The sequence below is a fragment of the Electrophorus electricus genome, chromosome 26 (genome assembly GCF_041902795.1).
Source record: "Electrophorus electricus isolate QZ-2024a chromosome 26, ASM4190279v1, whole genome shotgun sequence".
NCBI classification, from domain to species: Eukaryota; Metazoa; Chordata; class Actinopteri; order Gymnotiformes; family Gymnotidae; genus Electrophorus; species Electrophorus electricus.
The window spans coordinates 1882501-1909183 of NC_137522.1; the positions used below are offsets into that span (position 1 = coordinate 1882501).

A 26683-nucleotide genomic window follows, 5' to 3' on the forward strand; every position below is an offset into this window, starting at 1 on the left:
CTTCCTGTTGTGATTATTTGCTTCTAAACATTATTGTCACGGCACTCCAGTGAACACTGTCAGAATTCACAAAATAAAAGTCACCGTGTTTACATAGCTTTGTAGATTGTTATCCTATAGGATATTGTTTTCAGGCACTGTTTGTTGCATGTGTTCTTGGCCAACCTACCACACGTGCTGATGTTGACTCGGTTACAATAACTAATCTTACATCTCTTGCATCATCATTTTACATCTCTCTCCCTCTCTGCATCGGGTAAAGTAGCTACAACTCATTTACCTTCCAGTTAAATTTTCTGTGAATTCTATAAATCGTGCCCGTTCTATAATGGTAGTCATGTCCAGTGTCATAACTGATCTCAATCAATAGTCATAGTTATTGCTCCATTTTAAGTGCAGTTGATGTCATTGATGACTAATAATACCGTAATAACCAAATTATCAGTCTGTGCTGTGTTTAGACAGTTGTCTTACATTTTCAGGAAGATATGCTACTGACTATTGGCCTTGGGTTAGTTCTTTTTGAATGGAGCTGTTGTTTTGTTGTTGCAAGCCCCACCCACCCAGTGGGAGGCGTGGAGGCACTGCCCCGCCCACCCTCACCCCAGTGGGAGGCGTGGAGTCACTGCTATATACCTCCACTGAGCCTGGCCTGGAGCGCTCCAGATGTCCAGCTATTGCTTGTTACATTGGTATTTAAATTAATAGCGATCAGAACAGCAAAATATATTTACAACAAAATAAAACCTATTTGGAAAGATGACTTACAAAACATATTTCCTGGAAATGCTGTTATATTTATTACATGTGGATATGAAAATGTGGATATGAAATTGTACCTATAGATGCTTTGTTGCATGTTTTGATGAGTCGGCAGTAATCCACTTGCAGTGTATTTCTGCATCAGCAAGCAGGGAGCAACAGTTGTGGTAACGTTGACGGTCAAATATTTGCTCCAGTGTGCAGACCTAGAGCTACCTGGCTAGTGGCCCCTGTAGCTAGCTCTCAAAACTACGTTTTATCCTAGAAAGAGATCAAGAGTGAGTTATTGACTGAAGACACAAGGACGACATGCAATTGTCTTCACCTTTGCGTCAAACTCACTGGCTCGTTACCACTGTGGCAGACAGAACTAAAGGCCGTTCTACCTCTCAGTCCTGAAATTGACTTTTTACAAGGAGGATGTCACACATTTTAGGACAGTAAATTCAGCACTGGACATTCAGGTTTGAGTGGGCAATAAATAACTTAGTTATATTAAATCTTAACTACAAAAAAGTCATACACAAGAATTGTGGCGATTCAGCTTCCTTTCTCACAATAAATCTGTCAGCAGGTGGTAAATCTAATTTGACACGCTAATGCAGTTTCTCTGTATTGTTTAAGTTGAGCACAGCCATTTAACTGATGAGCTTGGTTGGTAATAATGCTTACTGGCGGCTGAGCGAACAGTGGTAAACCATTAACATGCCCAGTCGTGCAAGTCCTGCAAATCATGTCTTTGACCTCAGTTTATCAGAGGCATATGGAGTACTTCAGAGTTGTCTGAAGTGAGATACTACACCTCCACCTAAAACAAAGATAGTTAAACAGCATACACTGGGATAACAGTTAAAAAGAATAAGAAGCTGAAATGTTATCGTGTGTGTGTGTGTGTGTGCCTGTCTGTCGGCGTGGAGGGGGTTGCAAAATGTAAATTAGTTAAGTACGATTGGAATTTCAGGCCAGCTACACAAATCTCTGCTATGATTACTGCATGTGTGAAGCCCCATACCGCGTAAAGAGCAGAAGTCTCTTTTCTTTCCATTTTAAAAAGAATCGAGGCTTTAGAAAAAAGGAAAGTGGCAGAGACGTCTTTTTTTTCCAATCTGTTTTTATTTGATTTATTTGACATTTTGACTGAAGTGATGGGTTAGGAAGTTCCGTAAGCCTGCCGGATCCTCCAAGGAAATTCATCACACGGGCCGGTTCCTTCAGCGGGATAGTGGCGGTGCTCCCTCCCCCATAACAGCCATCTCGTACTAGTGCTCGCGTTGTTGTGTGTGTGTGTGTGTGTGAGACCTGGAAATCAGGTTCAGAGTGGAGAAACACTGCCGAGAAAAGCCAGCCATTACGTCCCCGAGTTCAGTGAGTGAGCAAAGTCTGTCTCATAAACACACACCTGCAGTCAAATATTTCATATTTAATTCACTTTGGATTCTGTGACTTTTTTGCAGCATGCATCCACATCAACACGTTATTGGACTGACCGTCATTCCCATCACATTATTGTAGGATTGTACTTTGCAACTGCCTGCGAAGGAAGAAGCACAGAGTCAATATTTCAACCAGTCCAGTATCTGGGTCTAGCCCAGTATCTGGGTGTATCCTAGCTCTAGGTAGGTCACACATGCTTCCGGTATGTTATTTCCACTGTATTAATATTTGTAGGATGCTTTGCATAGATTCGACGGAACAAACATTAGCCAGCTAGCAAGACTGGAGTTGTGCAATTACTGAACAATAACTGTTGTGCCAATATACCTACAGGAACTGTTCTTCCTAGAGGTTTGACCTCTGAAGAAATAAACACTTAATGTACATTATGAGAATGTCTTCAAAATTCTTAATGATACATTTTTTGCCCATAATTGCCCAGTGCACACAGCAGCTACTGGCCTAGAATCCCAATCTGAATTAATTGTAGACTATTTTTAGATTTTTATCACACTAGCCTAATTTGCTGCAAACCTAGCTAATGGTTTTTGGTATATAAGTGAATAAGAGGCAAGTGAGGTTCTTTACAAAGTACGCAGAGGGAATTCACATGGCGCAGTCAAGGTTCCTTATCTATATTTGCGTGGCCCTCTTGGGCTTGTGGGTAAAACACAGTACTTTAATGTACTGCAGCAAAGTGGCAAGGAATTATTTGTTTTGTTTTTTGGAGCACAGTATTACCAAACTATGTTTTTTTCAGTACAAACCTTAAAAACGATAGTGGCTTGGAGGATCATGGCTGAATGGTCATTGATGGTCCTACTGGTAGCTAATGTACGTATGTTTCCCGAAAAAAATCCAATTTAAGTTCGCACTCTGAACCCCCAATGCAATAGGAATTCTATGACGCTGAAACCTGTTTATACATGGCTGCATCTGAGCCAGTGATCAGACGTGTCTGTCTGTCAACTGTAATTTCTGGAGACTCTGCAGAACCGTTTTAAGCGTGGGCCAACATTGCCATCTTCCTGAAGTAGTTGCGTCAGGAACTGTGATCTCATTTGGCTTTTTGGCAACATAAAACATCAGGGCTATGTATCAACAGCATGACTAATCATCTTTCTTCAAATGCTTCCTTCTCCTGGGAAGTAGAAATGGACATTGGATCCAGGGGGATTTTGTCAGTCTTTTTGCCTAGAGAGAATTAAACCAAGTCAATTAATTTGCTCCCTCACTGGTGTAGGTTTTGTTGGAATGCATTGTCCTTAACCCCCAGCTCGTCTTACTGAGGAGATCCCCCCCACCCCCCACCCGAAGGTCCACTGCACATCACTTCAGGTTGAGTATTTGAAACAGTTGATGACCCACCATCACATCATCAGCCAGCAGTGCTGAGGGACAAGAACTATTTAATTTGCGACGAGAATGTGAGATTTCAGCCCTGAAGCGTCACCTGATCCAGTATGGTGATAAGTGCAGACACTTGCATCACTCATTTGTTGACATCCTGTGATGCAGCTGTTATCCCCCCGCCCCCCCCGAGAACATTATGTAGGGAGATAACCATTTTATACTTGGCTACCCACCCCCACACCCTTTAATGAGCAGTTTAAGTATACTAACACAGATTTATGCTGTGTTACATGGCAAAAAACAAACTATAGTAAATAAAATGCATTAATTCATTCAAAACCTGTGATGGGAGATGGGGTTTCCAGGACATTTGCATTCAAGTTCCTTTAGTTTAATTTTAGTTTAGTTAAATGTTATTTCAGCTTTAGCCACCTCATCATCACACTGTCAAGACTCACGCCAGAGTTTCTAGTTCTTTTGTCAGGGTTACTAGTTCCAGAAATAATTTGAATGGTTAAAATTTAATTTTGGACAAATTATAAAAATTATGATAAGAATAGATTTGTGTATGTCTTTCAGGATGTCCAAGACATGTTAGAAGCATGTGTGCCGTGTTCCCTGTTTGGGGATGCGTCTGCTTTATTCTCTGTAATCGGTAGTATGTCTGTCGATTAATTCTAGACATAATGATACCGTTTCTTATTCTAACTTAAATACTCAAGTTTCTTGAAACCACCTTGTTTGTAAGGTGAGGACTAGAGATTGTTGTTAATTTAATACAATTATAGCCACTGCTCACCGAAATGAGATGTGTTTAGTCATCTTCATGTGAGCTGGTTTTCTTTAGTCTATGTGATGGTCACAAAGCATTTTGCTCTCAGTTCTTGCCAGTTCTCATGTGACTTAAGGTCTACTGTGTGTTTTTCTGGGATATTTGTTTTTATTTTTACAAAAACACATTCCCACGCATCAGGCTCTCTGTCACTAACCTATCCAGAAAACTCAGCGGTCTTAAATCAGCATTGACATTTCATGGAAGAGTGACATGCATCACTTAAGCTACATCATTCCAGAAAGACAACATAAAATTATTTATAAATAAACCAAACATTTCCCACCTACTCTACTGCACAGCATGTAACCGGCAACTGAAGACGTGCCACGCTGGTTGTAGTAGTGCAGGAAAAGGAAAAAGACTTAACAGGAAGTCAGGTGGAGAGTGTGTATGGTCAGCTGGTGTCAACAGAGTACTGTCGGCTAGTGTTCCACTGGTGTTAACAGAGTATGTTCATTTGTCCAGGAAACTGGTTGGGAAGGTCACCCTATCTTTGATGTATAGTTTTTCCAAAAATATTTTAGAATGGTCGCATGATGGGATTAGTTTTTTCATTTTTCTTTCATGGTTTCTTGATCATATAGGTTGAGCAGGCTGCCTCTGCTGGACTGTCTGTCTTCAGTAGCCCACATGTAAACATTGCATCTGATCTGTTCAGGATGTTAATTCAAAATAAATTCTGAATTAATTAATAAAACACCCACATATGCACAGTAGTGTGTGTGTGTGCGCGCGCGCGTGCGTGCGTGTGTGAACGCGTGTGACATGGTAGATTGAATGCCGAATGCTTCGAAGCGTATGAGGAATCGCTACTAGGGTCCTAAGCTGGAAAATGGAACGTTAGTTTGGGTATGAAGAGCTGTAACCAACTTCTTTTTTAGTTGCGAAGAATGTTCTGGAACTAACGAAAGACAGCAGCTCAGCGAAGGCCAAAGGTCGCGAGACCTGCGACCTGATGCCTCAGGGAAGTGCTGCACTGAGCCGACAGGCAAAGCATTGCGTGTCAGAATGCCGGGGCGTTTGTGGTTTTGTTTGTTCTGGTACCTGGTTCGTTTTGTTCCAGTAAAGGCCTGAATGTCACCTGTCCGTAGTTCACCTGTCCAAGTGTGTAGGTTTATGTTTTTAGTGTTGTGAAATTGCATTGAATCATGCCATCATGAGTGGCGCAGTATGTCTGGCCCAGGCAGTCTGAGAGGATTGTGGAGCCGATTTAATGGTTTACGTGTTGACACTGGGAATAGGCGTTTGCACCTCAAAGTCTGCCAGTCAGCTGTCTGCAAATCAGGCATAGTGTTCTTGGTCAAATGAAGCCGGCTGTGTAGCTGTTCTTTAATTCAATGTGCATACCTTTGCTGAATTTTAAATTCACATTGAATAATCCAATGCATTCAACAAGCACAACAAAAAATGTTGAGAAATTTGGTGTGTGCTCACACTTTGTGATGGGAAGGTTGAATGTAAAGTGTGTAAAGGTCCCAGTCACGCTAGACACATCCGTGTAAGGTCTTAATACCATCCTGCAATGCTTTGTTTTTCTCTTAAATAACCCATAGATAGCCTGTAGCCTAGGTTACCACATGCCCATGTCAAAAATTGATGATTTCTTTTATATTGTGTATTTTTATATTTATGTGTTTAAAAATGTAAGCAGATTACTGTAGCAGTGCCTCATTGTCCTATATTCATCTGATAACCTACATGCCATCTACAATTTAAAGACAACCAGCATTTAGCAAATCGTGTTATTGCACAGCAGAGTTTACCCTTTATGTCAGTGCTGGCATTATTGGATTATACTGACCCATATCTTTTAGAAAGTGGACTACACAAATACAGATTTAACAGGATTAAGTAATTTCCTTGTAGTTCTTTTGTGTCTCTCTTAAAGGTCTTTGCTTTCATTTTTAGTTTATTTGATGGTTTTTATGTGCCCTGTTTGTTTTCATGTTCACATGGCTACACGCTCAACAAGACCTCAGAAATATTGCTGGACATTTCATTATGAACTGCAAAAGATATCCAGTTTGCCTCGGGTAGTTTGGCCAGAGACTGGATTATTTGGCCGACGTCGACATCGGAGAACTTTGTTGACACAGTAACTGAAAACTTCAGACCCTTCCCAAGCGTTGATCTGAAAACTCCAGATATTGCAAAACTGAAATGTAATAGTCCTGCTGGCTTGCATTGGAATCTTGAAACCGCACGCAAATCAGTAGGTTTTGCAAGCAGCCAGGACAGCAGGTACAGTAAACCAGAACGTAAACCCGTTCAGTAAGGCCTTATTATCAGAACCACAGTAGTCTGCCGTTAGTCTGCTTAAACTGAAGATCTCTAAACCTAGACTCCCATTATCCCTTTGGTATCCCATCACCCCATGGGAGCAGTCAGGCCAGGAACCACCGTTACGATACTCAGACGCTGACAGTAGAAAAAAAACGTGTGAAAGCTTGTGAAAAGATAGAGCTACTCAAATATTACCAGCGTAGTTACTGAGTCTTTTTTCCCCAGTCACATAGTATCATGTCCTGGGATCTTATGTAGGCCACCCATGTTACCCTATGCCCGCCTGCCTCTGAAGCAGAAACAATGGGACTCTCGGAACAGATTCTGTAAACATTCATCTATTTTGGTCTCTTCTCTTTCCAACTGCTAACGGCAACCCTGAGCCAATACAAATGGCCCGGTTTCTCAGTAAACAAAGTATTAATTACGACGAAGTGTGATTCACGTTGTCCTGTTGAGATTGACTCCAGTCCGAAATACACAACAGGATTTGTTGCTTGAAATCCAGGGCCTGAACGTAGACTTGTTTAGATAACGACTAAATAGCGTAATAGGAGGGACAGTACACACTGGAAGCTGTAGTTACAGAGAGAGTTTGGTAGATATCCGTCATTCCAGATCTTTTAAAACGGCTTTCCTGGTGACTCGGAGCGCGTGCATGGGGTCCGGAGCCTTCAGCGCATTGCACACGGGCAAAACCTGCACCGAGACTCGCCTTCCTACGCGAAACGACTGCAAGGCTCATCACAATCTGTTTATTTATTTATTTTTTTACTGTTTTAAAGAATGCAAGAAGGCGAAAGCGTTCGCCTTTGAAAACTCCAAAGATCAGTTTCACTTTACTTAAACTTTGTCACATGCGCGCGGATCCGCTAACACCTATTTTTGCACAGCGCGAAGTGCGATGAGACAAAAGGTGACACATAAAATTCAGCTCGTGCGCTTCCTGTCTGACGGATCTCTTTTTTTTTTAAACCCCCCCTTCCTTCACAGCTGTCCAAGACCGTGGTAGGCAGAAAGATTTCGCAAATGCATATGAATGCACTCTCTTCAGACCCACTCGGAAGCTTCGGTTCCCAAGAGCGAAGCGCGATAACTTGGCTCTGCAAGTCCGTCCCGTGGACCGGCTGGCGCGTCCGCCATCGCTACAGTAGATTCTGTAGCGGGCCTAATCAGCGTGCAGCTACATGAGTGTGTTTCCTTCCCGCGACCTTCGCCGTTCCCTCGCGCTTTCGCCGCCGGCCCGGGACGACCCGGTTAAGCTCGCGCGCCTGTTCAGGGTTTCTGAGCAGAGTTGAATTTTAAAAGGATGAGATCGCGTTTTGTTACCGGAGCAACATATAGGCCAGGGCTTTAAGACTGTTTCGGAAGTATGTCACGTTTCACAACATAAAATAATTTTTGCATGAATCTAAATGCTTGAAGATCTCTTTCCAAGTGCCTGGGTGTTTAATTCTGCACTGTGGAGTATTTGTAAATTACTGTCATACCTGGTTGCTGAGTTATCTACAGTGACCCTGGCCATCTTCTTCACGGCGTGCGACTCATGGCGCTGATGTGACCGTCTGAGTTGGTCGTGTCACCAGACATCATATGTTATACGTTATCATATGTAATGTGACCTTGAGACATTTTCTACTTCTAACAGTGTGTTAGGGATTACGGCTCAGGGTTTGCGTTTGGAAGACGTGGAGAGTGTTGTGACAGTGTAGTGTCCATTCCCACATGGGCAGATATGTTGGTAATAATATGTTGGGGGTTCCCCCCCCCCCATGTCTTGTGTCATTGCTTATATCTGTACTGGGCCGAAATTCAGGTTAAATGCCTGTACTGATATCGGTTCCAGATATCAATTAGGCCTGATCCATCAACATGTCGATAAATGTAAACAGCGTCTGAGTCTGATCTACAACACGGACGTTTCACACAATAAGAATCTCGGATTGACAATGCCAGTCTCTGCCTGGTTTTTCCGCAGGTCTGTATCTGATGGTTTTTTTTTTTTTTTTTCACACTCATTCACAGCCCGAGAAGCTGTTCCTGAGCAGCGTGTGGCTGAAGGCTGACCTGGTCACATGGTAAGACCAGACAAGCTGCCTCAGACATGGCCAGCATTTTGGTCAGCGTCAGGCGTCCAGACCTGCAGGCCCTGCAATAAGCCTCGAGGAACAGCAATAGTAACCTCCCCATGGCTGGATTATAAAATCTTATAAAATGAATTTTCCATGTGTTTGAATACTGAAATCATATTTCCTGTCTCTCAGTCAGTTCTGTCATCAGATATTGTTCCAACACTGTTGTCATAGAAACCGAGGGAGACGGTGTGGATCGCAGCTGGTCTCGTGGCTAAGCACTGCTAAAGGTGCCTCTTGCAAGCGAGCTCGATGAGAGAGCGACCTGGAGCTTTTCTGAAACACTAAGGCTATATCAAACGCCTAACGAGCATAATTAAGATCACTGCAGCTCACTAGCCCGAGGATCGCTTCTGCGTTTGTCGCTGTGCCACACGACACTGCTCGTTCTGTTTCTCTTCCACAACATCGTGATTTTCTGGGCTTAATTACGCCAAAGCCTCATGAAACCCAATTTTATGGCATTGAGTCGCCTGCGGGTGCAGTTATGCGTTCACACTTGTAAACGCTCCAGCGCCATGTTGGACTGGGAATGCAGGCTGTCTGGAACTCTGTGGGCCTGGCCCGGCCCGGGGGCGGCTTCACCGCTCACAGACGCAACACCAGACCTTGATGGCGGCGTTTTTGACGATTTTGTAGTATTCTTTTTGGGAAATGAAAAGCGACTGTTCTGTGGACACGCCCGCGTGACGCCCCACAGCTCTTCAGGATGCCGGAGCACTCTGGAATGAATTCTCCGATTTCGGACCGCCAAACTCTCCCCATGTGTCGCGTAGCCCCAGGAAGTATCTCCAACTGCGTCCCTAAAACCGCTTTTCTGGAATCTCGCCTTCTTTGCTGACATTCCTGATTAACATATTATATTACAAACAAAGCCCTGGTAACGCTCAAACAAACCGTGTGTGCTAGCGGCCATTGTTCTCTTTACAGTCCTCGGAGGAACCCAGCGTACGATGAACCCCTAAAACAAACGAACCTACACACCAAGACGATGGTACGTCATGCTTTCTTCAGCCACAATCCCTCGCCCGTCGTACCGAACGCTTTTCACGTCTGAAAATGACTCGGAACGACTTCCAGGGCAGCTCGAGCACGTGGCCGAGATGATGGAGCCGATAACCTTTCTGCTAGTGCCGTGTGGCTGCTTGCCAAAGTGCGCACGAGTGGGTCTCTCCTGGCCGCTTTGTGCCTGAAGTAACACCTCTGTGAACAATGGAGTGTGTGTGCGTGTGCGCTTGATTCACCCAGAGGAAGTCTAGCTGTCTACGGCAGGTGCTCTGTCAGTTGTTAACGAACACCTCCCGTACCCCTGTGCTGGTGGGTGATGGGTGGGCTACAGTCAGCGTGGTCTTTCCACAGTCTAGTGCGGGAGAGATTAGGCCCGCAATAGCAAAGCCCCCGCACCCCCGGCCCACCGAAGCACAGTTTCTGCGCTCACACTGGTGTGTAGGTGGAATGACTAACTGCTCTTTGAAAAGACACAGTGACATCTGCTTCCTTTTTTCTCTGGGTTTCATTTTGAGGATTTTTAAAGTTTCAATTTCGGCACGGTGCTCTCAGAAAATGGTTTTTACTTTGGATTTCTCATTCCTATCAGTGGTTGCGTGACTCTTATCTTCCCTGTACGACCAGTGTGCTGATTGACTGTGCAGTAAAATGACTTTTTTGCTGTAATTATATTTACGCGGTGGTGTGTTTAGTCACACTATATGTAGCTGCTGGTTTTACACCCTGTATTTAAAATCCAGTTTAGTTCAGGGCTTTGCCATGAACTGGGTCCAGGGAACCGGGCGATTAAAGTCCCAACTGTGGATTGGCAAAAAAGGAAACGCACTACAGGTGTGTGATCACTGAGTGTGCTCAGTGTGTGAGTGTGAGAAGGTGCTCTCATTGTGAGTGTGTGCTCTGAGTGTGAGCATGGCCATTATCCTGCTGTCGTAAAAGCAGTGTGTAAAAGGAGCCTAATTGTTAAATGGATTTTAACTTGTTTTTTTGGTTAAAACATTGAGCGTGAAAACAGAGATTTAGATAAGGCTAGATGACATGTCCACAGTGCAGCAAGTATTATTAAAATAAACATAGTAAATAGTTTTATGTGTAATCTTTCCTTGTCTTCTTGTGTGTTGTTCTGTATATGAAGTAACAGGTTAATTTGGGGTTCTTTCCAGTCTGTAAATGCCAGTGGCAGTATAATTCAATATAAATCAGTATAAGTCAGTATAAATGAGTATAATTCAGTATAAATCAGTGGATCAATTTTTAAGTCATTCACCATGTTTCCTAATGCGATTACAGGTTTATGTAGACCTCGTTAGATGAACTAATATTCTCCCGTTGAAGATCACACTACCTCCTCTCCATTCAGACAATCTTTAACTGGCTTGAGAGGGTTCGTCTGGTCTCACAGATTTTGAGAGGGTTAATGGGTTTTATTTTTTTTAAATATAATTTTGTTCTCATGGTGTAGTGTGGGACTGAGTTATGTTATGAAGTGTATTTTCTCTGCCAAGCCCACCTGCTCAGGTGCCCTCTGAAACAGAGGACATTTACTCAGGTAGGTCAAGACTTTGGCCAATGGCGATTAAGGTCCGTTTAGTGCGTGCGGAGATTTGGGACACGGGGCGTGTTAAGGCTTCTACACCTCGTTGGGGATCCACAAGGGTTTTGAAAACGTATGACTTTTGCGGAGTAAAAGAAACTTGGTAGTTAATGCTCCCTGAGAATCTGAGGGGCACACTGTCAGAAATCAGACATGAGGTGGCAGAGACGCAGAGAGACGCTGCAGAGACTGAAAAGAGACGTTTCCGAGACAAAAAGATGCTTCGGAGACACAGGAGAGACAATTGAGAGACGGTTCAGAGACAGAGGAGAGACGTAGGGGAGACGCTCAGGAGCTCTGAAGTAAGTAGCATTTATCCCAGCTCCTCTCTCTCTCTCCGAGCTGGAAACAGACCGTTGAGGTTAGCCAAAACCTGCTCTCGCTGCTATTTCAGATCAGGTGCTTTTACTTTCTGGAGGAAACCAGTCCGTTCCTCTTCCAGTACTTGTTCAGAGCCAGCACACGGCATTGTGCTCACCATGTGGAATGTGTTGTCTGTTGTGGTCCGGATAGGTAAACATATGGTTTAGGTGTGAGTAGGTTTAAATACGGTAACAGGAAAGCTATAAAAAAACCTCTTCAGTATTAACAGGAAAGATCGCAACGATCTCTTCATCTGTCTTTGTTAGTGCTACAGATGAAGTACAGGAAATGGGAAATAAAGGGCCTCTTTTTATTGGGGTCAAAAATGCACATGCAGTGATGTCTCTTTGACCTTTTGGCATCTTGCTGAGCTTGGAAGGTGACGTGGTCATTCCGTGCTCTGCACACGTTGCAGGACCGGAAGGGCAGGTGGAGCGATATGGGGGCTCCAGACGGACGACTGGGCACAAGGTGAGGTTTGGACCTTTACAGAAGCGAAGTGGAACAAGAAAAGGGAAAAAAAAAGGAAGTTGTGTCCATGAGAAGGCCAGCGACCATGCAGTGAAAACACAGTGCCCCGCTGTAGTCATGGAATCCTGTCCCTCTCCAAACAAACAGTGTCCTAGTGTATGCTGGAATAATGTGCTTGATTAATGTCCCTGGATATAATAATGGATGTTACACTGTATGGTAACAAATAGACATGATTACTATGAGTTTTTAGCCTGCTATGGTGTATGATACACCTCGACAACCTATTTAACTGTGTGCAGAAGGTTGAAACCATCCCTGCCTCCCGGTGTAAGGAAGGAAGATGTAGGTGTCCTAGCGTACCAAATGCTAGTTTTCCGAGCTGTGCCGCATTACACCCAGACATGTTATTTCCGCGACACGCCCGTGCGCGTGGTGCAGCCGCGTAAAAGTAGAAGACGAGAACCGGGCTGGGCCGAGCCAAGACCGATCAATCCTGCCGCTCTCCCAGAAGCGTCCCGCGTGTCCCAACCCTTTCCCTCAGAGCGTGCGGAGTTGTGTCTGATGGCCCAAGAATCGCAAGCTCAGGTGGCCTTCCCGTACCCCCTAAAAACAACTCCACAAGTCTTTGCAGAAAAGGTTAAACAGTGTTTTTATACCCGTGGTCGATCCAAAACCGGGGCTGTGACCGGTGTCTTTGCCGCACGGCGTAGTAACAGGATGAAGTGCCTTTAACGCTGCGGCAGTTAGGTGAAGGGCAGGATTTATCAGTCCGGAATGGTGGGAGACAAATGGTGTTTAAGATCATTGTCTGCGCAATCTCATGCAAATGCAATTTTCATAAGCTCTGGGGCAAGGCGAGATTAGGCGAGTTACCCTTAACTGACATTGCTGTAGGAAGCAGAACCTCGGATATTTCTCCAATGTATGCAAAGCAAAAGGAAGGCACACATCAGGGTGTCAGAGAGTTTGGAAATCAACCCTCAGCGAACCATCACGCGAACCACGTGAGCCCACGCAGGCCGGACGGTTGTTTTCGAGGGCCGCTTGTAGTCCAAAATGCCTCGTGCTGTTTGCCTCGTAGCATTTTCCAGTGAACCCTGCACTGTCATTTGGCTATACACCAAAATCTCGCTTTCATTACCTGCAGTTTGTAAGATGTGGTCTGGATTTGCAGAAGTATTCATTTCCAGATTCAGCTTGTTCTTATACCAGAGAGGGGGAAAAAAAAAAACCCCCATTCAATTTATTCCCCGAAATAATAACATCATGGGTCTTGGTGAGTCTGATGTACATTACATATGCATATACACTCAAAGCGGGTGATATTTTTAGCGAGTAGAAGTCTGCGTTGCACAGATACTTCTCTAGTTCTGCTAAAATCCACCCTTCTCTGTTATTACAGGTGCTGAGACGCTTGGACAGAAGCCTTCTAAAACATTTGCACTGTGGAAAAAGTGTTGATAGTGTGGTAAGTGGAGCTGCCCTCCGGCCCCGTATCCGGACACACTCTTCAGCGATAACGCTGCCTTATCCTCCTCACTACACAACTCTGCATTTCGGTTCCCTCGACGAAGCAGCGACAAATGTTCTGTTTTTAAAGAGAAAAATGACACAGACGGCTGGAGGAAACCGTTTGACGAACGCCAAATCCATACTTTTGTTAAAAGGTGTTTATTGTTATTCGTTCTTTCCACTCCAGTAGGTGATGTTAGATTGCTCAGTCTGTTTGTCTAAAGGCTTAGAGAGGCTGTGTAAACAACGCGCGTTAGCTCGCCTCATTCAAAAAAGCAGTCTGATATTTAATTCATGCCTCCATCATATCTCCCATCCCTTATTTGTTTTAAGTTGTTATAATCTATATTTAATTTTTATATTATAGATATATGTGTTTTCATTAGTTGATATTTTTTTGTCGGACAACCTGTGGTGACAGTGAGCGGCACAGCCCACTAGACTGCCGGACTGGATCGGGGTAACTGTGTTGGTGGGAGAGAATAAATGGTCCTAGCAGCTCAGCTTCAGTTATCAGTTCCTGAACCCTAACACAAGTGGAGTCATGGGCTAAATTAAATACCGACGCTCATGGTTCATGTTTAGCGCGGTTTTGGACGAACCAGAACCAGCCTCGAGACGAACCGGCCGTGCGCTGTGGTTCGTGTTAAATTCCAGTTTAGTTCAGAACCCAGCGGCTTTTAGAGTTACGGTCTCTGCACAGCTAAAATGGGTCTGCCTCATTTACTGATCACAAGTTCAGACTGTGTACTGCTGAGATGTATCAAGTGGATTAAAGAGATTTCCAGTAAAACGCTTCTAGTCTAGTGAGTTTACTCAACTTCGGTTCCAGCTCAGTAGAGCGTGACCCCTTTACCCAGCTGTCTGTCTAACTGTCCCACGTCTCTCAGTACAGGTCGTCTCCGTTTACCGACCATTTTGCGGTGTACTTTATACTTTCAATCACTTCGCTCAGCGGGTTTTATTTACAACAATATGTATGTAGTTAAGGAAAGCCGGGCTGTCGCACAACAGGTTCACATGTACCACACTGCTCTTCTTATAATGTCAGACTAGAGTAGATGACTCGTGGGTCTGTGGGTTTAGACTCGTGGACCTGTGGTATTAGAATACATGACTCATGGGCCTATGGTATTAGACTCGTGAGTCTGCGGGATTAGACTCGTGGGTCTGTGGGATTAGAGTACACAACTCATGGATCTGTGGGATTAGAGTCGTGGGTCTGGGATTATAGTAGATGACTCGTGGGTCTGTGGAATTAGACTCATGGGTCTGTGGGATTAGAGTACATGACCCATGGGTCTGTGGGATTAGACTCATGGGTTTGTGGGATTAGAGTCGTGGGTCTGTGGGATTAGAGTAGATGACTCATGGGTCTGTGGGATTAGAGTCGTGGGTCTGTGAGATTAGAGTAGATGACTCATGGGTTTGTGGGATTAGAGTAGATGACTCATGGGTCTGTGGGATTAGAGTAGATGACTCATGGGTCTGTGGGATTAGAGTCGTGGGTCTGTGGGATTAGAGTCGTGGGTCTGTGGGATTAGAGTAGATGACTCATGGGTCTGTGGGATTAGAGTAGATGACTCATGGGTCTGTGGGATTAAATTTGTGGGTCTGTGGGATTAGAGTAGATAACTCGTGGGCCTGTGGGATTAGACACCTGGGCCTGTTGGCTCTTTGAATATGAATATGAATAAAATGATCAGATAGTAAATAAAACTACGAGTCTAATGAAAAATATAAATTTGAAAACAAACGTTTAACACTTCAAAATTTGTCACTCTATCTTGGCCACATCTCTTGTTCTCTTCCGAGGGACTCCTGTGTACTGAGGTCTTATGTGAGACAGTGTTGGTTTTTCAGTCGTTTAGAGCTCTTTTGTACTCTTTAACAATATCACTTTTGGAATCTCTTGAAATAAAACATGGCTTTTACCCAAACAGAACCGTGTAGTATATATATTTACAGCTCTATAGAACGAGTTTTTGAAAAACAAATTGATTCTTGAACACAGAATTGAAGATAGTGTTGAACTTGTGTGTATTGGTACAGCCCTAAATGTGTCTCTGGTACAGGGCCGTACATTACACTGGTTGTTAATTGTTTTACAATATCTGACTCCATATTGCTAATATTACAGCAAACTGCAACATGTAAATGAGCCATCCAATGAGTCACTTTTTTGTGTGCTGTGAGCATTTTGACCAATCACAGATGTTTCAGACGGGATTTCTGTGGGAGTTCTGATGCATCCAGCCACTCACACGATCCAACAACCGTAAATAACTTTATTGAGTTTCTTTGATCTAGCCTTATAATTTTATTTTCCTCTAGTCAGTCAGTCTTTAATGGAGGGATAAACCATCCCACATTTGGAAATTCCACTCTGAAAGCCCCCCGGAGTGCTCACTTCTGGTCCGTCTCTGAGGAATCAGCCCCATCATACCGCAACAGAAAGCCCCCCCCCCCAATTCTCTTGAGCTACAGAGGGTGATGTCACTGTTCCACCTGTGTGATGGAGATAAAAATGTAGGTTTGTGTCAATTAAAAACAACAACAACAACAACAACAACAACCCTCCCCTTAGGATAAGAGATCCCTGTGACTTCTCAATATTCCGTCTTGTTGTGCAGCTCTTAGGCCTTAGCTCTTGCACTTTTTTTCTTTTTTGAAGATATTTAAAAATCCACCATTATACTGCATATTAATTATTTTTTGTGCGGATTATTTTTTTAAGATTTGTAAAAAAAAAAAATCGGTAGACCTTTTTGTTGTTGTTTGTATAAAAGTCATCAGATAACAGTGAATGTTTTTCTAAAGAAAAAAACCTTCCAAATGTAAAGATTTTTAGAGGTCTGGAATATTGAATCATTGATTTTCAGTCCTATTTTAGCATGGCTATAGACACTTAGTATATTAGCATTGGAAATTTATACCAATATGCTTTTGCATATAGCAAAAGATCAACTTTGCTTGCATGGAGCTAGACACTTGTGTAGGAAATGACCTCACTGCCATGAGATCCATATAGAATACCCATTTCTTCAGGCATAGAAGGATCTTTGGGGTTCTGGGTGAGGGTGGTGTACCGGGAGCAGAACAGGATTCGTAAATTAATGGTAAAACACACTCCAGATAATCAGCTGACACACCCCGATTGTTCTTCCAACAACTCTTCCCCTAGAGGGATGAGGTGGTCGTCATTTTCGCCCCAGCCCGATGGAAAACGGTGACCTCTACGAGGCCAGGAGGACACTCAAGCGTAGCGTAGGCATGTGGAGTGGGGCGGAGGTGGGGTGGTGTAATGCGTTTCTACCCCTGCTGGATAATATTCCCTCCATGGTCAAACTGGCACTGATGGATCCCAAAGCTCAAAGTAGGTCACGCGAGGTGAAACATTAATCTCAGCGCTCGCGTTTTCCCACATCTGCCTCCTTCTATGTGAGTGTGTTGCATCACAAGTAGTTTGCCATCATATCCTTCCTAATCTGTGGCGATAGTGTCTGCTAGCATCTGGCCTGTCATACACACCGCGGCCCGGTGTTCTGCGCTGGACTGATCAGGCAACCTTGCCTTTTTGTAAGGGGGAAGGGGGTATCCTGTGTCTCTCAGGACTGTTGGAGATTGAATTTGACAGTCACCTAGAAAGGCAAGGAATAAAACCAGCTATTAGGCTTATGCCTTCAGGGAGTCTTCACGCACTCTGAAGACCAAGGATGCCAGTGTTGATGTCGTGAGCGACTCCCGAAGTCCTGTGGAATTTCAGAATGACTAAAGCACGTCATTCTCACTATGCACCGAGTCCTTCAGCTGCTTGTGTGGACAAAGAGTTTTGTTGTCAAGAGAACTTTGGAAAAAACCCCCTCTGACTGATGGGACACGTGCATGTGTATGTGTGTGCGAGTGTGTCGTAAGTTTTTTGTTTCCATAAGCAATAACGCTGTTAGCATCTGGATGCGGTAATTTGCTGGGAAGTTTGATAACGTTAGGCTCGCTACACCACACAGCTCCTAAGCACAGACCTGTCACGCAGCTGATGGTAGCTTCACTTTTCTACATTACTGTCTGAGTGAGAAGCATTTTCCCAGGCAGCCCCTTCAGGCACTAATTCAGTGCCCCTACGCTTGCACTCCATGGTTACGCAACCTCCCTGTCTGATCCTACGATGCAGATTATCTTGCACTCCGAGCCCCAGCTATGGTTAGACGATAGCAGCTGTATGGGGGAGGACTCATCACAATATTTTCGTTCCCAAGAACAATGTGCGGTTTACTATGTGAATTTGTCGAGCGGTTCGCCGTTCGGTGTACGTTTACAAGGGCTGTTCGAGGTCCCATGTTGCGGGCGACAGGAGAGAGGGGTTTCCCCCACCCGCGGCTTCTGTACCCAGCATTCCCAGCCGCGAAGGCTCGGAGATCCCTGCTGCTCTTCACGGCCTAGGTGGGCCGGCGCCTCACGGCTGATTTATTGAAGGGGGGCTGTTCCCATCAGCCGCTGATCCAACAGCTCGATAATATGGATGAGAGCGCCGCACCGCCGCGGAGATTTAATTTGGCTATGGCACGAGATAAAATGCATCGATTTAAAAAGGAAGCCATCGGCTTCCATCACCCGATTGGCTGTCGTGTTAGCGCCATCACCTCGGCGGCCTGGGCTCTGCATCTCGTGTTTTATTTCGCGTGTTAAATACACGGATGTGGGCCTATTTCACCAGCGTGGATCACTGAGCCAGCTACAGAGCTCCAAGTGTGTGTTGCAAAATGTTTCCCCTTTTAAATCTTCTCATTTATCTTAGCCAGTGCTGCTTCTGGAATATCAGCAGACCTCCGTATGTGTCTGTAATGTTAATGAGACCAGTTGAGCTGGCAGAGGAAGTTTAAAAAAAAAAAATAAAGCGTCCCCAAAAAGCATCCCGAGTTGCTGAGTTGTCTGCAGCAGGGAGACAAAGCGACAGAGAAGACAGAGAAGTGTTTCATCACCACAGCTGTGCTCTCTTGAAATAGACCGAAGCCTCACCACTCAGAAATGCCCGCGATATAGAAATGAGTGTTTCTGGTCTTCACTGGAATCTGGAAGAGAGCGCGAAGGAAAACTGTTTAGTTTGCAAACAAACCACATCCTATGATGGCAAACGCTGAGCACATTCTTCCGCAGGGGGATGAGGAACATTTCTTCGCTTTTCTTCTCCGTATAAACACGTGATCTGTAACGATGTTCCCCAACAGGCTGAGGCTCTCCCGTGTCCCGCCATTTCACGTTTTACAACCCCAAATCAGAGAAAGGTGGGATGGTGTGGAAAAGGCAGATAAAAATATTCCATGTTTCGTCTGGTCGGCTTTATTTCGGGTTGTAAACATACGTCCATTTCTGCCATTTAGGCCCGTGACGCTTTCAAATTTAGGGGCGATTTAGGGTTAGTAATGAGGTAATATAATTAAATAATGATGTGATTTGAAACAGGTGATGCCAAAAGGTGATTGGAATCATGATTTGGTACAAAAACAGCATCCAGGTAAGGGCTAGTTATTAAGGAGCATAATTAGACCAAGGATCTCCACTTTGCTGACGAATGTTGAATGTTATACCAGGAATCCGGAAGAATTTCAGTACGGAAAGGGCAAGGCCGCAAGCCAAGGCTTAAGCATGGGGTGACCACTGACCCCTGAGACTGCACAGCAGCAAGAACCACCATTCGTCTATAGCGATATAACCACACGTGCTCGAGATGACTTTGGCCGACCTTTGTCAAGCGCTACAGTACGTGGTTACGTACACAAATGGCAGTTAAAACCACGTCCAAAGGTGGCGGCAACTTCTCTGGGCGCGGAGGCCTGGGCCGTCACACAGTGGAAACGTACTATGGTCAGATGAGTCACTGTTTCAAGTCTTTTATGGAAGATTTGGACGCTGTGTCCTCCAGACCAAAGAAGAGGACCATCCACACCGTTATTAGCAACAAGTCCCAAATCCAGGGTTCGTCATGGTATGGGGTTGTGTCCTTGGGAAAGGTAACTTGAGTTTCTGTGACAGCAATGCTGAAAAGTATATAAAGATTTTGGAGCAACATTTGCTGCCTTTAAGAGGATATCTTTCCCAGGGACACCCCTGGATATTTCACTGGCTGCAGAAGAAAAGACTATGGGTGCTGGACTGGCCTGCCTGAAGCAGGATTGGCCTGCTTGTAGTCCTGACGTGTTCCCCGCAGAGAATGTGTGGAGCATTTGTACAGACCCTGTACTGTTGTGTGCTTTACTTAAAACGGGACCGAGTTATACCTGAAGTCTCAAGTATTGTGATAAGGGCTAATGGTGGTAAATGCTTTACTGCCCCAACAAAAAAAGTACAACGAGGAAAAATAATGTGGTGTTATATTGTTTTCACAGTGCAATAGTGGTCAGAGGGGATTTACAAATCAATCACTAGTGTCAGCTCTGTAGTGAAGCGGATCGGAGGGATACTAGCATAGGGAGATTGGGTTAAGTCTGGGTAGCGGAGCAGATCGGTGGGATACTGCTCTCAGGAGGTCGGTGCAGTGTCTCTGCAGGCTGCTGTCCTGATGTGTTTTGAGGATTCCCGGACAGATTGCTCTAGAGGGGATTGCTGTAGTGGAATCACTTCTTTGCCCATCAACGCTGTGACTCATCAGGCCACAGGGTCCACGGGGCTCTGTGTAAACCAGGCCATGTGCAAGTCTGCAGTGTCGGGTGGCCTAACTACACTTGTCGAGCTCAGCCGTGTGTAGCTGGTTAACCATTACGCAATAGGCCGGGTTCTGCAACAAAACAGATTTCGATGGAGGCATGTCATCATATTTTCTCCCAGCTAACACTGAAGTGGGTCAAAGTGTGTTGTAGGGGGAAGTGTTCTTCTGTGACAGAATTGTCTTGCCCTCTTTACTAGACGTTTATGGACACGCTTAAAGTCACTGGACAGTATGTATGAATTTATAATCTTCATTGACAATTGTATCTTAACAGTGTCCACTTACTTTATTTTGATGTTATTTTGAAGTAAACAAAGTAGTAAACAAGGCTGACTGAAGGTTGCAGTAACAGTGGGCTTCTTTACTGTATTTGACAAAGTTCCTTTAAATGACATTTGTACTTAAATGTGCTAAATACACGTGTCCCATATAAACAATGAAAATGGTAATATCTATATTGCATAAGAATTTTCATATCAGTACAACACCAGAACAAGTGATCTGAGCTATGGAATGGATCAGGGTAGTTAATTTTATTGACACTCTGGCGCTGACACCACAGAGCCTAATAGTAGGCCAAATGTAAGTGTCAAGTTCAGTAGAGCCAAACATTTTCAAGTAACTCGGTGTAAAAATAGACTACCCCCCACAGTCCTGAGTTTGCCCTGCCTGGTGATTTTGATACAACAGTGCCACCATCTTGTAATGGTGGCACGTGGAACTGCAGCTTGTTGAACTATGCAGGAGAGAAGAGACCCGTACCACCCAGGCTTGTATCCTGCCAGCAGACCACGTCTCTGTCTCGGCAGGTAGATCTGTTAATCCAGTTTAACAGCACGAAAGTCCTTCTACACACCAGCTGATACCCAGAGTCTGCGGAGCGGAAACCTCTGTGTTTGCACCCTTCCTCATGTTGTTAAGAGTAACCGACCCATTGTTGACGCATTTCTCTTCTGTTCATTCGTTGCAGGCCTGTGTCCTCTGTGCTGACCTCATGGTGTAAGCTTGTGTAAACATGAGCATAAGCAGTGATGAGGTCAACTTCCTGGTGTACAGATACCTACAGGAGTCAGGTGCGTTCACGCCCCTTCTGAAGGCGAACACGCGGCTTCACGCTGGAACGGGCTCGCACCTGTGCGGCCGAGCCGAACCACATCTGTGCACGTGCTGGGTTTTCGTTACTCACACACACACACACACACACACACACACACACACACACACACACACACAGTGAATGATCGTACCCTTTCCACCGGCAGGGTTTTCCCACTCGGCCTTCACGTTCGGCATAGAGAGCCACATCAGCCAGTCCAACATCAACGGCGCCCTGGTGCCCCCTGCTGCCCTCATCTCCATCATCCAGAAGGGCCTGCAGTATGTGGAGGCAGAAGTCAGCATCAACGAGGTGAGGACCGGGCCCCGCTTCCCCAGGGGTGGGGGGTTGGGGAGGGTTGGCGCCCCTCCGCCCGAGCCCACGAGGAAAGGTCAGGGCTAACGCTCCACCCGTCCCGTGTGCAGGACGGCACGCTGTTCGACGGCCGGCCGATCGAGTCCCTGTCGCTGATCGACGCCGTGATGCCCGACGTGGTGCAGACGAGGCAGCAGGCGTACCGGGACAAGCTGGCTCAGCAGGCCGCTGCCACCGTGCCTCCCGCCCCCAGCGTCAACCTGCAGGCCGGCGCCAAGAACGGCGAGAACACGGCCAACGGAGAGGAGAACGGCGGGCACGTCTTACCGAGTGAGCCACGCCGACCTCTCTCTGACCACGCCCTTCCCCCCCGCTGTTGGCTGGTTTATTTTAACTGACTTGCAATGCAAAGGAGAGCGAAAAAACATGATTACATTAATGAAAGTTATTCAAATGGGCCAGTGCTATTATTTATTATTATTATTTATTATTATTATTACTATTATTTAAATGTTCAGAAAAAAAACCAAAAAACCCGCATTAAACGCAATTGAAACGGGCAGGCACTAAAAGGGAAATGGTTTAAAGTGTTGGATCTCTGATACTAGCAGGTTGTACCACCTCGCCGTGTGCAGAACATGGCAGAAGACTGGTTATCCACATGGCCTGCGGTGGTGAGCGGCCATCTGTGCGCGGGGCTGAACACCCGTCTCGGCGGGATGCGTTCTGTGCAGATAACCACGCCGACATGATGGAGGTGGACGTGGACGTGGAGATCCCCCAGAGCAAAGCCATGGTGCTCCGAGGTCACGAGTCCGAGGTGTTCATCTGCGCGTGGAACCCCGTCAGTGACCTGCTCGCTTCCGGGTCAGTCCCTCTCCCGGACCCTCTCAACACTCCCCTCCCGCACGGGCAGAACCAGCTGGCTCTCCCGCACTGGTCTTCATCCAGCCGTTAGCTCAGACTGGGTGGGGCGCACGGTGTGGTGATTTCTCTGTTCAAATACACCTCTTACGTGTGTGTGTGTGTGTGTGTGTGTGTGTGTGTACATGGTAAGGGCCAGAATGTGGGCCTCCCTTTATTGGTAATGAAGTGGTAAAAAATTGTCAGCATAGCCCCTTATTCCTCTCTCTCTCTCTCTCTCTCTCTCTCTCTCTCTCCCCCCCATGTAGGTCAGGGGACTCCACCGCCCGCATATGGAACCTGAGTGAGAACAGCACCAGCGGTTCCACGCAGCTTGTGCTCCGGCACTGCATACGAGAGGGTGGCCAGGACGTTCCCAGCAACAAAGATGTCACGTCATTAGACTGGAACGTGAGTCCTCGCGCCCGCGCTTCCGCTATTCCCGAGCCGCGCGGTGGACCTTGACATGTCTGTTCCGTTCCACAGAGTGAGGGCACGTTATTAGCCACAGGATCCTACGACGGCTTTGCCAGGATCTGGACTAAGGACGGTGAGTGCGCGCGGATCCCCTCGGCCTTGCGCGGCGGGGTTTGTTGTGGCGTTCGCGTGGTGACGCTCGGACCGTGTCGGTTGCAGGTAACCTCGCCAGCACCCTGGGCCAGCACAAAGGACCCATCTTTGCGTTGAAATGGAACAAAAAAGGAAATTTCATCCTCAGTGCCGGTGTAGACAAGGTACATAAAGGGAAGCGTTTGTGAACTTGTTTGCTGTTTGATTGGTCAGCGTGCGTAGTGACTGGCATGTCCGCGTCTGTTCCAGACAACAATTATCTGGGACGCTCACACAGGGGAGGCCAAGCAACAATTTCCCTTTCATTCAGGTACTGGTCTATCCCTTGCATTACTGCTCTATCCTGCTCTCAATCTGCATTCAGATGCACCAAATAGATGCGAAGAGACTTTTCTGCAAAAGCGTGCAGTTGCTTAGCAATTCTAAGACCTGCGTGCACGGACATCCGTACTAGTGTGTGTAGGAGTGGAACTATCACACCTAAGCGGTGCTGTGGTATCATCCGGGCCAGGGGCGTGGCGCAGTAGATGCGGGGTGGGTTGGGGGCGAGTTTGTGTGCCTGTCTCGACGAGCTCAGCATCCTGTTCCTCTCCTGTGCCTTCAGCTCCCGCGTTAGACGTGGACTGGCAGAGCAACAACACGTTCGCGTCCTGCAGCACGGACATGTGCATCCACGTCTGTAAGCTGAGTCAGGACCGGCCCATCAAAACATTCCAAGGACACACGGTAAGAACGTCCCGCCGCCTGGCCGGGGGGACAGACGTGGGCTTGATGTCTCTCACCCTGGCCGTGACCTCTGCTCTCTGTTCCTGCGCCCCAGAACGAGGTGAACGCAATCAAATGGGATCCAACCGGCAACCTGCTGGCCTCCTGCTCTGATGACATGACGCTTAAGGTAAGGCGTGGGCCGGGCGCGCCGTTTAGGAGGCGCCGCTCGGACCGCCCCCCCCCGATCTGTTCCTCGATCTCTTCCAAACCTGTGGGTTCTGTATGTGTGTTTAGATCTGGAGTATGAAGCAAGACACGTGTGTTCATGACCTGCAAGCTCACAACAAAGAAATTTACACCATCAAGTGGAGTCCGACTGGCCCTGGCACCAACAATCCCAACGCCAGTCTCATGCTCGCTAGGTAATCCCGACGCACGTCTCACGCTCGACTCTGGACTCGGCGTTTGGGCGGCCCGCGCGGCCCGCACGGCGCGGTTTGTTTATTCGTTTGCGTGTGACCCTCCAGCGCATCCTTCGACTCCACCGTGCGGCTATGGGATGTGGACAGGGGCATCTGCATCCACACGCTAACCAAACACCAGGAGCCTGTGTACAGCGTGGCCTTCAGTCCTGACGGGCGGCATCTGGCCAGCGGATCCTTCGACAAGTGTGTCCACATCTGGAACACACAGGTGAGAGGCGCTATCTCTTTCTCTCTGTCTGTCTGTGCATCTCTCTGTGTCTCTCTGCGCTTGTATCTCTCCAGGCAGCTCAGAGAACTGCACTGCGGCGGTAACCTGCGACCGGTTAGCGCAAGCAGGACCAGAATAGTGGCATTAAAATTAGATTAAAGCAAAGCAAAGGGTAAGAGTAGTGCACAGGTTCATGCACACTGTAACTGTAGGCGTGCATCCGACTAACTAAAAAACGCTCAAAGAAAAGTTGTTCAGACCAAACTTGGGCGAAGAGCTACAGCTTTGCTTTTATGTCCAGGCTGGTGGTTGTACTGCGATAGTCTGAGAGTACCTGCTCGTAAAACATTTGCCACTGCGTTCGTGCGAGTCCAGCCAGAGGAATGGACATCCTGCAGAACCTTCCAGAAAGATTTGAATCGAAGCCAAAATGCAATCATCCCGTTCTCTGCTAGTGTTTTACGACTGTCTGGAAGGAGGAATAACTTCACTTAAGAAACCATACTCGCTAAAACTACTGTAGCTGTAGGAAATGAATAGACTTGGTTGTAATAATGATTTGAATTATGCAGATTAATATGCACATTGGAGTGTGAGCAAAGCACCGTTTTGTTGACTCCACTGAAGGCAGTTTTAATGATTGCGTCATTGGTGGACCTGGGCACGTTGGAAGTTCTGCTAGTTGAAGACATTTCCTTTGGTTTCCACAGACCGGGGCGTTGGTGCACAGCTACAGGGGCACAGGGGGCATTTTTGAAGTTTGCTGGAACGCGTCTGGTGACAAAGTGGGTGCGAGTGCATCGGACGGCTCTGTGAGTTCAAACCTCCCTCCGCTCCACACCTCCCTCTCCGCTCCCCACACCTCCCTCTCCGGTCCACACCTCCCTCTCCGGTCCCCACACCTCCCTCTCCGGTCCACACCTCCCTCTGCCCTCCTCCCTCTCCGGTCCCCGCACCTCCCTCTCCGGTCCCCGCACCTCCCTCTCCGCTCCACACCTCCCTCTGCCCTCCTCCCTCTCCGCTCCACACCTCCCTCTCCGGTCCCCACACCTCCCTCTCCGGTCCACACCTCCCTCTGCCCTCCTCCCTCTCCGGTCCACACCTCCCTCTGCCCTCCTCCCTCTCCGGTCCCCGCACCTCCCTCTCCGGTCCACACCTCCCTCTGCCCTCCTCCCTCTCCGCTCCCCACACCTCCCTCTCCGCTCCACGCACCTCCCTCTCCGGTCCCCGCACCTCCCTCTCCGCTCCACACCTCCCTCTGCCCTCCTCCCTCTCCGCTCCCCACACCTCCCTCCCCGCGTCCCACAAGCATCTCCAGTGTGTCGTGCGTTTGAGGTTAAACGCGTGAGACGGTACTTTTAATGTCTTGAAACGTGTGTTTTCCCCCTTTTCTTCTTTTCAGGTTTGTGTATTAGATCTGAGGAAATAACGCTGCTTGCTGGAAGCCATGGACCGACTATGAATGTGTACATAGCCAAAATGACTGTCCCCATGTACTGTTACAGTCCCTATCGTACCATGGCAGCCGCAGACAGAGGAAACAGAGTGGAAACGATTCTAGCCCACGGGAGGGGACTTTTGTAAGTAACGCCGGCGGAGAAAAATACAAAAGAAGAAGATGAAAAAAAAGGACTGGTATATTTACCAAATTTGGAAGATATTTTACTATTTGTTCTTCAAACCAATCTCATCAAAATAAATGAGCGAAAAGATTTTAATCTTTGTTGTTAGTCCCATTTCAGTGTGCACACTTATCTGCTTCTGTTCCTTCTCTTGACTTTTGTGTTTTACGTGCTCTGTCTCTTTTTCGACATTTTACATTTTTAAATTCACAGCTGCATGGAAAAAAAAAAAAAATCATCTTTCTTCCTTTTTTGTTTCGCAGAATACAGTTCTTTAAAGTCTTTTGGTACTGTACATTTTGTGGTTAAAAACCAGTGGGGGAATG

At 46.5% G+C, this 26683-nt stretch overlaps 1 protein-coding gene across 4 annotated transcripts in view; it reads left to right on the forward strand.

Moving 5' to 3' along the window:
- The window catches only part of tbl1xr1a (TBL1X/Y related 1a), a 29490-nt gene extending 3037 nt beyond the window's left edge, over positions 1-26453 (forward strand). Inside the window, exons 2-16 of one of the 4 annotated variants that reach the window (XM_026996788.3) lie at positions 13638-13703; positions 21421-21523; positions 21713-21858; positions 21972-22191; positions 22596-22728; positions 23034-23175; positions 23251-23314; positions 23401-23498; positions 23584-23644; positions 23939-24060; positions 24155-24229; positions 24337-24464; positions 24570-24735; positions 25446-25547; positions 26138-26453. In XM_026996788.3, the coding sequence (XP_026852589.2) occupies positions 21466-21523; positions 21713-21858; positions 21972-22191; positions 22596-22728; positions 23034-23175; positions 23251-23314; positions 23401-23498; positions 23584-23644; positions 23939-24060; positions 24155-24229; positions 24337-24464; positions 24570-24735; positions 25446-25547; positions 26138-26164 (1542 nt within the window). In that variant the 5' untranslated portion in view covers positions 13638-13703; positions 21421-21465 and the 3' untranslated portion in view covers positions 26165-26453. Of the gene's footprint in view, positions 1-13637; positions 13704-13760; positions 13903-21420; positions 21524-21712; positions 21859-21971; positions 22192-22595; positions 22729-23033; positions 23176-23250; positions 23315-23400; positions 23499-23583; positions 23645-23938; positions 24061-24154; positions 24230-24336; positions 24465-24569; positions 24736-25445; positions 25548-26137 lie in introns of those variants that run through there. The other 3 variants (XM_081708170.1, XM_081708169.1, XM_081708171.1) reach the window with 3 other exon arrangements.
- Positions 26454-26683: the final 230 nt, after the last annotated feature.